Source organism: Drosophila gunungcola, unplaced genomic scaffold (genome assembly GCF_025200985.1).
Source record: "Drosophila gunungcola strain Sukarami unplaced genomic scaffold, Dgunungcola_SK_2 000085F, whole genome shotgun sequence".
NCBI classification, from domain to species: Eukaryota; Metazoa; Arthropoda; class Insecta; order Diptera; family Drosophilidae; genus Drosophila; species Drosophila gunungcola.
Window position 1 is genome coordinate 258,192 of NW_026453247.1, and position 17,654 is coordinate 275,845.

The 17,654-nt window shown below is 42.2% G+C and overlaps 1 protein-coding gene across 1 annotated transcript in view; it reads right to left on the reverse strand.

Moving 5' to 3' along the window:
* The window catches only part of LOC128264920 (dnaJ homolog subfamily C member 16), a 208,288-nt gene that overhangs the window by 119,428 nt on the left and 71,206 nt on the right, over positions 1-17,654 (reverse strand). The window contains exon 3 of the mRNA XM_053000639.1: positions 13,661-13,821. Coding sequence (XP_052856599.1) covers positions 13,661-13,821 — 161 coding nt within the window. The remainder of the gene's footprint in view (positions 1-13,660; positions 13,822-17,654) is intronic.

Here is a 17,654-nt window from a genome sequence, read left to right on the forward strand (position 1 = left end):
CATGTTTTAACAGGTCCAGACCGATGATGGCATCAAAAGAAGACAAATCTGGTAAAATGAAAAACGTGGCCTTCAAGTTGAACAGGGAAATAAGACATTTCTTAGTGATGTTGGTGACGCCATGGATAGAATATATCGTAAATATGGACTCTACTGGGCGGACGCCTTTCAATCCTTCGTATGGACGGATGAAATTTTTTGACGCGCCCGTATGTATCAAAAACTTTATATCTATTCCCGCTACTCTGCCTCTGATGACGGGTAGCAGGGATATTCCCCTAAAAAATAAATAACGTCCGAGTCATATTCATGAATGGCGTCGTCATTAATTTCCTGAGCCGCGCTCGAGGCTGCGGCGGAGTACTTCTCTTCGGTTTCGCCTGCGCTCTGCGCGATGGGGCTGACCCTCTGTATTTTGTGTGGGCTCGATCGATCGGAGACGGCCGGCTTCCTGTTATGATATGCCTGAGATGGCTTAAGCATCCTGGACGCCGATAGGTCGATATCCATGGGCTCAGGAGTATTTTCCCGAAGCCTATCACTGCGTGGAGCAGCGTGTATTTGAACTTTTCCTCTTCCGCTACTGCTGCTCCTCGTCGTCGTGCTCTGCGGCGTCGCTGATCGTCGTTGTCTCTCGCGGCGTCGCTCCTCGTCGTCGACTGCTTGCTGGTATCTGACTCGTGACGGCTCCTTCGAGACTCTGGATATTATGCGAACCTCACTGTCGGGACCGGCAAGGTGTATCGCCTAGCAGGTAGAACTAGGTTCGACCTCTTCGCCCAGTCACCTTAATCGCAGACTCCACGCAAGGACTCCCTGAGCTCGATTTAACCACGACCTAGCACCCGTTGGATCTCAGCGTTGTAGTCTCAGCCTTGTAGACTCTCAGTCGTTCGACGTCTCGACTTTGCGATCTTGATCCTGGTACTCGGCACTTGATTAACTTGCTACTGTTCTCGCGTACACGCACTCGCTTTGATTCTCGCACTATTACTTCGTGGTGCACTGCGCTTGCGCCTCCTTTTTATAGCCTGTGATGGTCCCGTTATTTCCCTTCTCCAGCTCGCGTGATCGGGTCCAAGGTCCACTGCCGCACCGTTAGTTCACGGTGCGTCCCCTTTGTGCGGGTCGAAGTCCGCCAATTTACCGTTCGACCTTGTTGCCCTTGCCGTGTGAGGGTCCAATGTCCAGTGCGGTACCGATAATTCACGGTGTCTCCGCTTTGCTTGGGTCCAAGGTCCGTTGTTTACCGTTTGGTCTTGTTGCCCGGGCCGTTTCGTTTATGCGGCTCCTCTACGGTTATTCTGCGATGGAGTAGGTATTGCAGTTTGTATATGAGGTGCAATGCGTTTTTCTTCAGAGTAGTCGCGTCTGGTTTGAGTTCAATCTTGAATAGTGGCTGAGGAATTTTTGCCCTGTTGGTTATGTTCATTACGTTTTTAACGTCAAAACCATTTTCTTTAAGTCCTTCAGCTATATCAGCTGCCGGGACGATTGACTCGATACCCTTTATTACAACTTGAAGTCCTTTGCTACTTTTGACTTTGTGGGTGTAATAATTACACACTCACTACCCAGGAAGTTTATTACAGAGCGGTAGTTGGCTTCATTGGTGATCTGGAGCTTGGTTTCAGATATATTACCTCTTTTTAAAATAGTAATATAAAAGTTGTTTTGCCCAATTATTTGCTTGAGTTTATTAATTAGATCTGAGCAATTTTGATCTCTAATGTACATAGGTTGTGGCTTTACAATTTTAATGGCTTGGGGTGGTTGACCCTCATCTTTTTCGAGCTCGCCAAGTATGGCAAAGTTCTGTTCAGAAGTTGCCTTAGTGGTGCTTTGAAGTTTTCGTAAGTTTAGGCAAGTTTGCTTAGATTGTGAGAGCTCTGCAGCAGAAGCGAGTATTGCTCGCAATGCCAAAATCGGCCACACGTTGGTCGATGTTGAAGTTGTTGTTGTTGTAGTCGATACGACAGTTGTTATTGAGGGCACCGTATTAGTGAGCGCACAAGCTGATGTAGTCGGTGCGTCTATAGTTGGAAGGGGGTAAGGGCATTGCTCCATGACTGCGTTGGAGCAGCGCAGCTTGAGTTGGTAAACAGTGCTGGTGAAAGACACCAATCCCTCTCAGTAGCGGGCGGCGACATTGCACTTGTTGTTGTGTTATTTACTGTCTCCGATGAGACAATAGCTAAGTATGCAGTTGAAGCTAAGACAGTCGACGCGCGTCTTGCTGTTGTTGTTGTTGTACACGACTTTGAGTCACTGGCTTGCTGTTGGCACTTTTCAATAATGTACCCGCAGGCATTGTTATTTAGTTTAATTTATTTCAATCTTTGTATTTGTTATTAGATTTGTTAGGGAAGAGAGACCTTGTTGTTTGGCATTGCTGCCAGCGTCTTTTCACCATTTATTGGTTTGTTTTTATTTTTAAATAAGTTAGTTTTCCTGTCTCGGGATAATGCTTGAGTTGCAGAAAAAGCAAATGAAGCTGCGAATATGTACCTATCATGGTTCGACTCCACCTCTTGTGCCAAAGCAAGTACTGATGGCATGTCCTTAGGCTTTGCCGAAAACAGAACCTCTGTGAGATTGCGTCATAATCCCGAGATAAATACTCGAAGGGCACCAGAAATAGGAAAATACTAGAAATCCCGAATGAGGAAAAAAAAGGAAAGGAGAAGGCGGTCATTCACGGATCGAGCATCACTCTCTTGTTTCGAAATCACGGAAGGTACATATAAGACGTGTCATCCGAACACGGTCTAACCAGGCTCCAAAGCCGCGTGTGCCCCGGCGGAATTTTCCATTGACTTTTGATTCGGAATCGCGGTGCAAGCAAAACGTGGTGCCTAACCGCGGACTCGTCTCTGAATCGCGATACAGGCTTTACTCCTTTCCCAGTAGCCCGTCTCTGAAGTATTGTCGAGTCAAAACGTGGACAGCCTTCCTGTTCTGATCAACAGCCTTACAAACTCATTTGCTGGCCTTCTTACATTTGTAGTAGTTGGTCCTGTGCGTGGACCCTCTCCCTGCCACCCTCTCAACCGAAGGTCCAGGCCGGTGGATTTTCGGTGGATCGTAACCGGCTTGACTTCGCCCGAAAAACCAGCCCGGTGGATTTTCGCCTCCGACGCATTATAAAAAGAATGCGACGCCTTCAAAGTATCCCATCCTTCTTCGCCTTGACCGAAGGTCCAGACCGGTGTATTTTCGCTTCTAACGCGAAATATGAAACTTTCAGACGCCCTTAATGTATCCCATCCAGCCCGTTAGATTTTTGACTCCGAAGCAGAACCCAGCATTGTTAACGTCGTCTATTCCTGCTCCAGGACAAAGATGCAGTAAGCCGGGTACCGAGGAGAGGAAGAATTAAACCGAGCATACGAAAACATGGCTCCGGAGTATCGGCTGTTTATTAAATGCAAAGAATTCAAGACGCTGAAGCAGCTGACATGGCTACAGAGTATGAGAGTGTCAAATAACTCGAATCAACTCATTACGGAACCACGGCGGCAACGGACAGTAACCATGAGGGATCTCAACTTTGACGATCGCCGAACACCTTCCGGAATACGGAGAGTAATATTATTTGTTATATACACGTTATTTAATATTATTTAATGGACTAAAAATAAAACTTTTATTTTTTGTTATTCTATTCGGCTTGTCAAATGTGTTTGACATGTTTATCAAAATATATTTCTTTATAAAAAATGGATGGCAATATATGTAATAACAAATATGTGTTTATCAACCATAAACTAAGCTTTTAATTTTTTATATTTTATATATTTTTTTTTATTCAAACCATTTTTTTAATTTTCAGGTCATTTAATAAGTTTTAGACGAAATAAGTTAGTTAGTTTTAGACGAAGTAAAGTAAAAAAAATGGTTGGCACTCGTCAGACCATTTAAAAGCCTTGCTAATCGCTTTATGATAATGGTCTAGTTTGAGGTTTAGCCCTTAAATTGGCGAAAAATGGTTCCGCGAGTTTTTAAGAACGTGTGGTGTAGTTAATGTTGCTTAAGAACCGCAACTACATGGCTATCAAAAAGTGTGCGGTCCATCAAGGGCATTTTTCACAATTAACCCCCAAACTTGTCTGTTTAGAAATATTGCCCCGCTACCACTGAAGTATTCGCGGTAAATCGAAAACTATTTCCTTCACGATTTTTTGGGTTTAAGTAGTAAATGGCTTGTATGTCATAGAGTTCGCTTTACGAATTCCAACAGTTGGGAGTGACTTGAAATCGTTTCAAGTAATAGAGGGATGTACGACTTAAAATTCTATGTATTTGGCTTACTCGACTACAATTTTTTTTTTAACTTGAAGTCAGTGAACATTGAAGTAAACCTATCCGTTCTCTTAAGCACAATAATACAACAAACGGCCTAAAAGCCCTCTAAATGATAGGTTTTTGTTAAAAGATGCAGAAGGATCCAGGTATTCTGCAACCCAACCATTGCGTTTGGAGCATAAAAAATATCATCTGAAGTACGACTGAAAATTAGTATAGGACAAACAACAAAACACGAGAATGTGTTATGATAAAGGAAAGATCATTAACAAGTAAAGTAAAAAAAACGCCTATCCTGGGGCACTCCAGAACCATCTGAGTTCTTCCATTCAAATAACTCAAAATCCAAGTTAATAGATTATTCAGAAACCAAAGCTGATCTTATTTAAATTAAAGAACAGAATGATTAACAGAGTCAATAGCCTTAATAAATTCCTTATTCAGTCTTCATTTTATTATTAATTCCCTTAACATTAGATGTCAATTCAAGTAGTTACGTGGTTGACCTTCGCTTTTAGGGAGAAACACAATTGTTGCAAATGAGAAGTAATAATGCGTTCAAATGCTTTATAAATTGCAAAAAATTTAGAAATGACTTTATAATTTTGTACATCCGTCTATCCTCCATTTCCAGATATTAAAAAAAAAAATTAAGACAAATGAAACAGTTAAAGAATCGGTTTACAAATAGTTGTGACACTAAACGTAAGCATACACCCAGAAGGCCCGTAAAGCCCTGGTGAATATGTTGGTTTTATAGTCTCCAAATCGCTTAAAGAGAACTTTCTTTTGATCCTAGTTTCAGTCGATTGCAAATAATATTATTTGTTCTGGCGGAGGCAGACATTTTCAAAAGATCTGTTAGGTACTGTGGCTCATTCCTGGATATTAATTTGGGTAAAAATAAAAGAATTCTTAACTTAATCCAGGGCTCAAATCTTAGCTCGAAAATCTTTAAGGAGTAATGTAGCATGGTCACATATCGAATGCACACTGTATTCTGTGTTATGCATTAATATAAGTACAAACATATTGTAGCACTTGGCCACAATACTTACATACATACGACCCAAGCCGTTCTTGAGTGCACTGGGACTGGAAATTGCAGAGTCAGCATAATTGCCATGCGCGAACGCTCTGTTTCAAGTGAACATAGTACCCCTCTCTCCTGCGGCGACCCTTCGTCAGCCTTACACATATATACCCATTTATACATAAGCGTCGACCGCCGCTCTGCCGGCGTCTTTGCCGACATAGCTGAGCGATCGTTAGCTATATGCGCAAATCTAATAAGAGGCAGGATCGTTGGCGGTGGTCATCTGGACAAAGTGGAAGGCTTGGAGCAGATACGGTAGCAAGCGGATCGCAGAAGTTGTGCGTCAAGAGTAGGCGAAGAAACTGGAGCAGTATTGGTGACGCCGAGAATATTTTTGAAGCAGTATTGGTGACGCTGAGAATATTTTTGAAGCAGTATTTGTGACGACGAGAAAATTTAGATCAGTATTGGTGACACAGCGAAAAGACATTTCCGGTGAGGCAGCGAGACGAATCCAAAGCTGTATTGGTGACAGGGCGAGAAGACATTTCTGGGCTTGCGAAAGAAAACGGTTGAAGACGGTTCTGTGCCAGAAAAGAGAAGTTGAGAGCAGCACTGACCAATTTCGTGTTGGAGACCTCATGTTGGTCTTATTGGAGAGAGAGATTGCGTGCCTGCAGTCGGACTGCTGTGTTATGAGCTAAATAACATAGTTTTAAAGTTTGACATTCATTTCAAATTAACGTAGAGTAAAGAAAGTAAAGTTCACAGTTTGAAAGTCCAGTATATATAAAAAACTTAATTTTGCCGTGAATGCGGATTTGTATTGTATAAGCACTATATTTTATGTCCTTATATTCTATAATTATATTAAAGAAAAAATGAATAGGCAAAGATTTTGGCATTGCTTGTTACAGAATTGCGCGCTGAGTTGTCAGAGCTAGGTCTTAGTACAACCGGAAGAAAATGCGAATTGCAAAACAAACTACTTGCTCACTATGGTTTACATTCGAATACCTTAAAATTCAATTGATGAAACCCACAATACTAAAATATCCAGATTTTAATAAAGAATTTTGTATAACAACATATGCAAACAAACAATCGTGTGGAGCTGTTCTTACCCAGCTACCAATAGCCTATCCAGTAGATTAGACTTAGAAGAATAGGATAAATACTGTGGAATATCTTAAGCGAAAAGACAATCATATAGCCGACGCGCTTTCAAAAATAATTATAACAGACTTAAACAATATTCAAACGAATAATAAAATAATCTGAGAGTCACTACCAGAAACCAAAGTAAACAGAAAAATACCTGCGCAGGAACAGAAAAAGAAAAAATAGATTTGCCTAGGCAAACTTTAAATAAAGCTCCTCGGCCCAAAGTCTACGAAGTCATTGTAAATGACGAGGTACGACCTTGCGAATAACAGATTCACTATGCTTACTAAAGCATGGAAAAAAGTTTTAGCTAGAATTTATGTTAGCGATATGTACACCAATGGAATTCTCGACTTAGGTCAGTTCTTTTAAAGGCTTGAAAAAGAAGCCGGTATACTAAATATCAGCCAACTCAAAGTGGCACAAGGTGAAAAGATCTTTGACACAGTCTCAATGGAATCTTTTAAAATAATGAGCAATAAAAATTACAATCCTTAAGAGTAGTGCTACTCAAGCCGGTGACCCTATTATCAAAAATTATAAAAAGAAAGAAGCATTGTTGTTTACATTCCATGACGATCCAACACAAGGAGGTCATACAGTCATAGCTAGAACATTAGCAAAAATAAAAAGGGGTTATTATTGGAAAAACATGACCAGAAATATATCAAGGAATATAAGAAAATGCCAAAAATCAAAACAAGGAAACACACAGACCCCATTGACTATCACTGAAACGCCACAAATGGCTTCCGACAGGGTAATTGTGGATACGATCGGTAAACTACCTAAATCCGAACAAGGAAATGAATATGCAGTAAACCTAATCTACGATTTAACTAAATACATTTTGGCAATACCAACACAAAACAAAAGTTTCGAAGATTTTATTCTGAAGTGCTTTTCAATGAAAACGTTCATAACGGACATGGGTAATTGTGGATACGATTCGATAATTAAAATTTATGTAAAATAGACATTAATTAGAACTAGACTTTAAATATACTAGAAAGTATAGAAGAAAAAGATAGCATAGTAATTTCAAATAATGAAAATAAGAAAAAACATAATCACTTTAATTCTCTTATATATAAATATCACGTATGGCCATACATAAAATAAGAACCATAATTATAATGAACAAAATATAAAATAAACAAAACAATTCTTTCTGATTCGAAAAAAAAAAATAATATTAAAATAATACTAAGAAAATAACATCATAGAATTACTTTATTTTTCAAAAGGGAGGGACTGTACTCGGTGTTATGCATTAATATAAGTACAATCACATTGTAGCACTTGGCCACAGTACATACATACATACGACCCAAGCAGTTCCCAAAGTGCTCGGTAATATGACAGCTCTTGAGTGCACTGGGACTGGACAGTCAGCATAATTGCAATGCGAGACCGCTCTGTTTTAAGTGATACTATGTTCACATAGCCCTCTCTACCAGGCGACCCTCCGTCAGCCTTACATATATATACCCATTTATACATAAGCGTCGACTGTCCCTCTGCCGGCGTCTCTGCCGACATAGCTGAGCCATCGTTAGCTATATGCGCCAATGCAATAGAATTAAAGAATTAATAAAAGAATCTTGGGAGCGTTCAAACGCCCCTCAAGCGACCTTAAGCTGCAGATTGTCTAATCATCATTTGGGATGGACTAATAATCTTTTATATGGCGACCGCGATTTTTTCATATGGTCGTAAAATGCAATGCAATGCAAATATTACACGGGTTTTTGCTGGTAAAATTTTGATATATTGAGGAATGAGATTCTGGGATGAAATGAAATCTGACTGACTTTAGCATAAGTTTTCCCAGTAGACTTAGTAATCTGATCACCCCATGTCAACTTGGAGTTAAATTCTATTCCGAGATATATACCCTGTTCAACATAGTTATAGCTACATTGTTGCCATTTTGAAGCATTTTGTTTAACTGGTATTTACATGCAGATTTTTTGTAACGATCTGCAATAGACTGCAATTTATAAATATTGGAAACACACACAAATGGACGTAATAGGAACACTCTAATTCTTAAGGAGATAGTATTTTCAAAAAATAATTAAACCTGAGTTACTCTTGAAAATTTAATACTAGTATGTACGCGAAACTTTTGTGACTGCAGTAGGATTATGCTGATTTATTTGCGATAGTAACTTGTGTAAAAGTTAGCAAAAATGCGACGACGAAAGGGAGTGGTTTCGATGGAGTTCAAATGATCACTAAATGTAATGTTCTAATAATTTATCTTAGAACCTAACTTATGGTAAGGTGGCGAGAGACTGTGCGAATTCGCAAGGGCGAACGGACGAAAGCTTTATTGACTCCCGCTCTCGCCATACAACTAGTGACTTCAATTTAAATAAAAGCGACAAGTGCGCTTTATTGGCTCCCGCTCTCGCCATACAACTAGTGACTTCAATTTAAATAAAAGCGACAAGTGCGCAAAAACGCCCCCTATGAAGGGACGACGTCCTTCAGCCCAGAACAGGCAACAGGGCCGTCGGTGGACTACTCGCCGATACACCCCCTCCTGCGTCCTGACGTCCGCCACGCGAACCATGCTTTCGGCGCTCTGCCAAAACATGTCCCTGAGAGACGAGACACCTCGCCATCGTCGCAAGCAGGTATGGCTGATCTGGTCCGGGAGCGCCGCTGATGGTGGGGCCAGGAGAGGGCCGCCGATGAGCATATGACCGGGGGTCAGGGCTTCGCTGTCGTTTGGGTCGCTGCTTAGAGCTCCGAGGGGCCTGGAGTTGAGCACGGCCTCCACGCTGGTGAGGAGAGTTCCAAGCTCCTCCGCGGTCAGGAGGTCTTGGCCTACCATCCGAAGGAACAGGTGCTTTGCACCGCCGAAGTGCGGTGCTCTGGGCGGTATGAACGCAAACTCGCATCCTTTTTTTGATGCGAATGTTTCGATAATCTAAATAATCTAAAAAAAAACCAACGAGTAATATACCGATCGCACGCAGTGTAGGGGAGCTAAGTGCCGAGTGATATGCCGTACGCACGTACTGTAGGGAAGCTATCTTTCAAGCTCAAGCGTATCGAAAAAACGAACAAACGTTTAAACAGACCGACAATTGCACCGCTGCAGCGATCGAAAACAAAAACGAAATGCGCGCAAAAATTATGAAAAGCGCGGGAAAATTGTAAAAAGCGCGGTAAAATTCTGAAAAGCGCTGGAAAAAATTTAGACAATCTGCGGCGGAGGTTTTTTGCCGTTAATTTTTGGTGCTCACTACGACGAAAATTGGGGGAATTAAGTTTGCACTAATTGGGTCGACGACGAGTATTTTATTTGCGTGTTTATGGGCCAAAGCGATTCACATCTAATCCGAAAAATATTATGTTTATTGCAGAATTTTGATTGTTAGTACATGCAAATTTTTTTTCTTGGTTAGAATGCTCACGTCGGGGTTACCATGAAAATTGAATACTATTTTGTATTAACGAACGCGAAACTTGTGTGACTGCAGTAGAATTCGGCTGATTTATTTGCGATATCTAAAAATTGTGTAAAAGTTAACGAAAATGCGACGACGAAAGGGAGTCGATTCGATGGAGTTTAAATGTTCACTAAATTTAATAAATCCAATCATTTCTCTTAGCACCTAACTTATCCTAAGGTGGTGAGATACGGGACGAATTCGCAAGAGCGAACGGACGAAAGCTTTATTGGCTCCCGCACTCGCCCTACAACTAGTGACTTCAATTGAAATAAAAAAAATAAGAATAATTAAAAAGTATAAGACAAGTTAGTTATTATTATTCCCATTATCCAGAGGTGTTCCTTCAGGGAACGGAGAGTGAGAGGCAGAAACAGCAACAACAAGCTCGTCGAATTGCTGGATGTAGATAGCATCATCTCTTCCTGTGCAGTTCACGTGCACAATCCCACGTCGTGTAATTACCGCAGACAATGCTTTGAGCTTTTTAGGGCGAATAGCTTTGTTGAAGATATCGAAATTATATGTTTTAACCGAAGCCTTACAGGTGTATGCTCAGTTTTTGGTTGTTTGCTCGCCGGTATGTACCCAGTGCATCTCCCGCATCTGAAGTGCGTTTATATGCCGATGGTTGAGACGTGTCCTTTCTGGCTTAATGGATCATTGTGATGACAGACTTCCTCCATTGCTTAGGATAATAACCCCATTTCGTCACGTGACCAGGCGCTTTCTTGATCTAGAGACTTTGTAACTCTTGTTACATCATCTGAATGAAATATGATTAGGATTAAGCATACTGGAAGCTTAAAGCTATTTGTTGGTGAAAGTGGTTTGAAGACGTTTCTAGATGGACGGCAAATGTATTTGCCCTCTCTTCGTTGCTGGGAGCCCAATCCCCTGTTTGTGTGTGAAATGGTGATTCACTTCCGATTGGTGGACATATGCCTGATTTAGCTTTCCACAGTGGAAAGTGCTATTTGATGAAAGTAGTTTGAAATAGTTATAGATAGATAATTGACCTCAATTTCTCTCATCATCTAGGGCTTTGCTTAGTAATGTCCTTCGACGCAGGTAATCTATGGGTGTGCCACTCTCGTCAAAGCCTTCTTTTACTTCTTTTTTAAGACTTTTTTACTGCTTGGTAGTTCTTCAATATGCCTAGCATCACGACTGCTGTTGGAAGGCTTATAAGCACTTATAATCCAGTGACACTCACGCATTTACTGAGCTGTCAATGCTGTGAGTCTTCGGTACTCTTTTTTAACAGCAATATTAATCAAGTCAGGCTTCTTTTTAATATCTGTGGAAAAGAATGTAGGCTTGCCTGGAGAGATAAAGTTTAGCTTTTTTCGTGGTGTTATTATAGCATTGTTAATTTTTTCTTCCTTTGGGGTTGATGAGTCGAGATCCCCATTGCGTGTGTTTTGCATTATAGTCACAAACTGTTATTAAGCGGTCACCTAATAGGTCAAAGAATTTTACAAATTCTGCTTCGGAGATGGAGAAGCGCGGTGGACAGTATACAGCGCCTATGTTTATATACCCGCTTCGAGTGCCTTGATGTTACTTGAATATAGGCTGTAGAAAACGACGGCAATTGGTCATTACCTTATTCAATTCTTGGTCAGAATACCATTACATCCATGGGCCTTACCATCCAGATGGTTTGTCGCATAAAATGTACAGCCGTTTAAGTAAAAATAGTTTTTGTTCGTTAGGTGAGTCTCTGATATTAGCACGCCGTCAATGTCGTGTTAATTTAGGATCTTCAAAAGCTCATGTTTGTGCTGTAAAATTCCATTTGCATTCCAGAAAGATAATTTAAGTGTAACCATCTGAACAGATTTTTGTTTAGTTAAAAGCTCCAGGAGACGATTTTGAGTGCGCATAAGCCCCTGCAGAGTTTGAGGTTTTGCTACCATCGTGTTTGTTGTAGTTACCTGCAATGATTCTAATCTACTAGGCAAATGGGCTGTAATGTTTGGATAATCCTTCGATGTCTGTTGCTGCATTATTCCTGCAGTGGTTAGATGAAGTGTTGCCTGAGAGGTTGAGGCGTATGACCTGTTGTTGTAACATAACGCCTGAGAAAAAGAATCTATATACAAAACGTTTTATCGGGTGACTGGGTTATGAGCTGCAGTTAAGTTAGGCGAGTTTTTAACTTTTTTTGGATAGGGCAGCCTCTATAGTTTGTGGTGTGGTTTCTCCACAGTTGCTACATATCATGGCAGAATGGTATGCCTTATTTGCAGGGTAGGCCTCAGATGGATGTGCATTCCCACAGGCACCGCAGACTGCGCGCAGAGTGCAATAGGTTTTTCGCATGTCCATATTCCTGGCAATTCGTGCATTGGACGGATCCATTGCGTTTGTGTGGTTCCTCTACGCTGATTCTACGGTGCAGTAAATATTGGGTGACGGCCTTAGTGGTGACTTAGGTGATTGAGCAGTTGGGTTAATTAGAATCGAGAATTAGCTATTAGTCAGCGGATTGTTTTGCACATTAATTTCAGTCGTTTTGTTTACTTCGGTTGCGTTTGTTTTCCTCTTTGATTGTGGGTTTAATTTTTAGTTGCAATTTCATTTTGAAGTTATGCTACGTTAGCATTTTTCGTGTTTTATTGGTATGGGTATTGGGATAGGGATAATTGCCAGAAAGAACTGACGATATCGAACGCTGACTTGTTGACGCTGCAGTTGATGTGGTAGTTGTAGTCACAGTTTTAAACAAGGGCATTGTGCTGGTTGTTGTTATTATTAGAAGATCGTAGGTAAGGTTGTATGGGTCGGGGGACGCGCATTGGACACTCCACAGCTGATTTTTTTTTTATTTCATTACTTATACTAGTGTTTAAAACAATTTGATAATTATCATGGGCATCACGTACTTTTAGCAAACTAGATTTCGGTTAATTTCACTAAATTTATAATCCCACGGCGGAGCGATATTAAATACGTCTGATGTCGTTGACAGCTTACGTTCTGTTGCAGAAATTGTTAAACAGTGGAGTGTATTATTTTATAGTGTAGAAAACCTGGGAGACACTTTTATGGGAAACACGCCAAAAGCAGAACAATTAATAGTTGTTTTGTTCACTGAAACGTTGAAATTTTTGGAGCTCCAATAAACACGACTGGTTGCCAGAGAGTACATTTAGTTTTTTTTAATAATCAAAAAATTAAAATATTAGTTTTGCTTACAATAATAATAAATGCGATAGTGTAATTGCACAAATATAATAGTCATAAACCCTAGCATGTTTGACAAACATAAAATATTTTAACAACGACTATATTTATATTTTTATGCCTATATTTATAAGACACTAAAAAAATGTCGATTTTTCGCTTCATTTTTGCCATGGTAGTTATTTGATATCATTGCCCGATTTTATTTAATTTTAAGACCGTAAGTCTGAAATGGTAAGCCATAACTTTATTTCGAAGTATGTATAAATAGAATAAGAGCGAAGCTATAATTTTTGTAACATTGTTCTATTGGGAGCTATATGGCATAGTATAATTTTAATAATCGTTTTTTTATCTTTGTTTTTGGGAGTTCAATGAAGCTCATAGTTAAACAGATCTACAACCCCAAACAGTCGGCCAGATAAATGGTGCAAATAACAAAATTGACTAAGGAGCATTTTTAAATAAAATAATTTGTGACTAAAGTTCTACTTACCTTAAACATATAAGCAAAACGAACTCTTGTTGTACTATATCGACTATTCAAAGCAATATCTCTAAAGGCGACTCTAGCAAAATCGTTTTTTTTATTCTTATCAGTTATAAGAATCACACACAAACGTTTCCTTGGACGGTTCCATTCAGTTGGGCAAACACCTATAATACAAAAAACAAATGTTTAAAAATTTCTCAATTATACATGTTTTTTTTTTGTTACTGCATATATATTTTAACTACGCCGATTATGGCTGTTTGGAAACCTTATCTATCATTGTATTATGTTTACACAAACAAGGTCTTAAAAATCCTAGTCTAAACCTTCCCCGAACTGCCTCGAGACAATCAAGTGGTCCCCGATGTCGCTCAGTGCGATCTCTCGCTAAGGCTTCCACGTACCTTGTGTGCAAGGAAACCATGGTGCTTGGCAGCTAAGCATAAAATGCTTTGGGCGCGTAGTTCGCCAAATATAGATCATGCCGGAGGTCCCAATAGATCAAACGCAGGCTGGGATGTCAGTTCAAACGACGGTGGAAGTCGTGGCTGCTACCACCAGCGGGCACGGGGAAGAGCAATCCTCTCTGCGTGTCGCGAGCATTAATACCTCTGTCCTGGCCTGAGGTAAACCAGGACGGAGGCAAGGCTACAGAGCCTATGAGCCCGCCTCAGCCCAAGGTTCAACACCTGGAATCTGAAACCAGGAGCCAGGAGGACGTCGGTCTCGCTACGACAGACGAGGAATAAGTTCAGGCCTTTGCCTGGGGGGCAATGGGGGACTGGCGGACTCCAGGGACACTGGTAAGATGGACAGGACAGGACCCAAAACCACACCACCGAACGATGACAAAATGGACGCTTCAGCCGACGAGCTTTCTAGTAAACAGAGCAGTGGATACCGTTCATCGGTCAAGTTCTTTAAGAATTTGGCCATGAAGAACCCCACCTTGCTTACACAGACAGAACGGAGGCTGAAGAAGGGGCATGAGTGCAACGTCAGGAAGTACGAGCGGAGATCCGCGGCGAACCGCACTCTCATCGCTCCCGGCTAAAGCTCTACCACAGACACGGACACGAACAGGACGAAGCATAGATCGAACCATAGCCGATAGCCAAAGCCGATTTGGGGAAGATGGAGCCCCCTTTACCCCAGAAACTGCACCGGGCAACCTGGTAACGGATAAGCCGGCGAAGTCCATCGACAAACCGAATACCATGCGGGCAAACCCAACGCCCACTGTCTCTAAGGAGAAGAAGGTGCTCCCTTCAACCTCTACGGCTGGCAAGACGGCAGACCAAAGCCACAAGCCACTGCAGTTAACGGCAAGAAGACGCGCCCTTCAACCCAGAGACCGACAAACGAGGAAACCGGAAAGCTCCAACATGGCCTTGGTTAAGAAACCCACGGGAAATCAGATATTTTCCAGCCCATCGGGAACTGGAAGCCATAAAAAGGACGGAGGGGCTAAAAGACTTAGTTAGAGTGATTCCACAAAGTCGTCCTCCATTAATAAGAGCAGGCTTGAAGAAATTCTACCATGCTTGGACCCCAATGAGGACCTTCACGTGGCTATTGTAGACCTGAGAAAACCCTGAGGGGAAGCTCACGGTCGAGCACGGGCTCATTCTGGAGGCCTTCATTATAAATGTCATCTACGCCGTCATCTCTGACCGGGACAACCCGTTTGACCCAATCTTTGAGGCCATAAATTGGAACAAAGGAACCAAAGCCGTTGCAAGTGCCAACGGGGAAACCGTCAGTTTTCTCAAAGGCGTAGTCATCGGAGGTTTGGGCAGGGGCGTCGAAGAGCCTAACTGTGGTATAGATAAATCTGCACCATTCCAGGATAACATCGGCGGACCTGCTGCAATTCATGGACGAGAGAAAAGTTGACGAAGCGCTCATCCAAGAGCGCTTGATCCTCGGTGAAAGGGTCTGCGGACTGGGTGCTCGCAGCTACCTTCCACTCGTCCCCAGGATGGCAGGTAAGCCAAGGAAATGTACCTCTTCACTGCTCAGGGGAACTGACTGTAGCGATATGAGAGAGAGAGAGGCAAACCTCTCTATTTGGTTTCGACATATTTGCCATATGAAGAAGATGACCCACCCTGTGAGAACTTTAGGAATCTAATCTCTTACACTATGTGATGCGAATGTTCACAACTTCCTCTGGAGAAGATGGCTCCAACGGCAGAGGGGAGTCACTGTTCGATTACATAGTCGACACAAATCTGTGGCAAACAGCGGAAATCAAACAATTTTCCGTAATAGGAACCGTGAAGTGGTTATTGATTCATAGCATTCAAGCAGTACCGCCCTCGACCTTACTGACTGGAGAGTGGCCAGTGAGTGCTCCTACTCGGAGAAGCACTAGAGCAAAACCATACAGGAACCCTAAAAAGACAAACTGGTCCAAATTCTCAGAGATAGTCACTCGGACATTTCCCGCTCCCTCGAGGAAGCCACCCTGACGTAGACACACTCGAGAAATCGGAAAGCCTAGTCAACCGGTCTCTGGAGGGTGCCTTTCTCTAGTCCTGTCCGGTCAGCAGACCGCCAAAAATCCATCGCTAATGAGTGGTGGACAAAGGCTCTAAGACAGTGTAGGACGGGTACAAGTAGGCTCTTCAACGAGGCCAAGAGGAGGAATCAGCGTGAGGACTGGGATGAATACAGGCTCAGTTTTAATGCTTTCAAGAGCACCTGCAAGAAAGCAAAACGAAAATCCTGGCATAGATTCTGTGAGGATCTGGCAGGCACCACACTGGCATTCTCCGTTACCTGGACGGCAATTACACAGAAATACACCCGGGAAACCCTGAATCTCCTTATGAGTACTTACTTTCCTGGATGTTCAGTGTCGACGAAGATCCAGGCGGCTAGCCCGTTGAGATCACAGGCCACATGCACACGAGGGATGTAGAGCTACTAGACGAGATCATCACAAAGGAAAAAATTGTTTGGGAAATGAAGTCGTTCAAATCCGGACCGGACGGCATCAATCCTGTAATGCTTTAAGCGGCTACCAAGGAACTCGTTCCCTGGCTGTTTATGAATTTCTAGTGGTGCCTTCTGCTGTGATACATTCCCAAAAAGAGTTGAGAGAGGTGAGGAAGTTCTTCTTCCCCAAAGCTGGGAAGATAAACCACTGCTTACAGAAGACTACAGGCCAATAAGTATATTATCGTTTTCTTTGAAAACCTTAGAACGACTAGTGGATCTGCACCTAAGGAGCCGCATCAACCCACACAACTTTAGCAGTGCACAGCACGCCTACGTCAAAATCGAATCGGTAAAGGGCTCCCTATCCAGAATCGACTAACCTCTGATGATCACAAGGCGGCTGGGCTCCATGTTCAGACGCCGTCTGATCAACTCCAAGAACCTTGTCTTGAACGACCTCCTGATTATGCTTCAACACAAGGCATGCAGAGTCACGCTTATGCATGATAACGGGGAGGTTTCTCTCCACAGTCAGCGAGCTGACTCAACTGGTCGTACGCACACCGTCTGGGGGTCAACCCGCTTAAGACTGAACTCGTGTTGTTCACAAGGAAGTACAAGATACCTGAGTTGATTCCTTCATGCTTGGGGTCATGCTATCGAAGAAAACAAAGTATCTAGGGGTTTTCCTAGACGCAAAACTCTCCTGAAATGGAAACACTAAGGAAAGATGGGGACTGCACCCATACATCATTCACTGGTTGTGCACAGCAGTCGTCCGTCTCATTCTTACCTATGAATCGCTTGTATGATGGAGTGCGACCAACACCAAAACCCATCTGGCAAACCTTCAAAAGGTCGAAAGAGCAGCCTGTCTAAGAATATCCGGATTACTAAGATTCACTCCCCGGGGGCACTCAATGCCCTACTGAGTTTGACACCGATAGGCATATTCCTTAAGCAAACAGCAGCAAGAAACGCGTTGCCAAGGGCTACTGGTCACAGATCAATACTCCAAGTTATGGGATGCCGAACCGAGTTAGGAGAATTT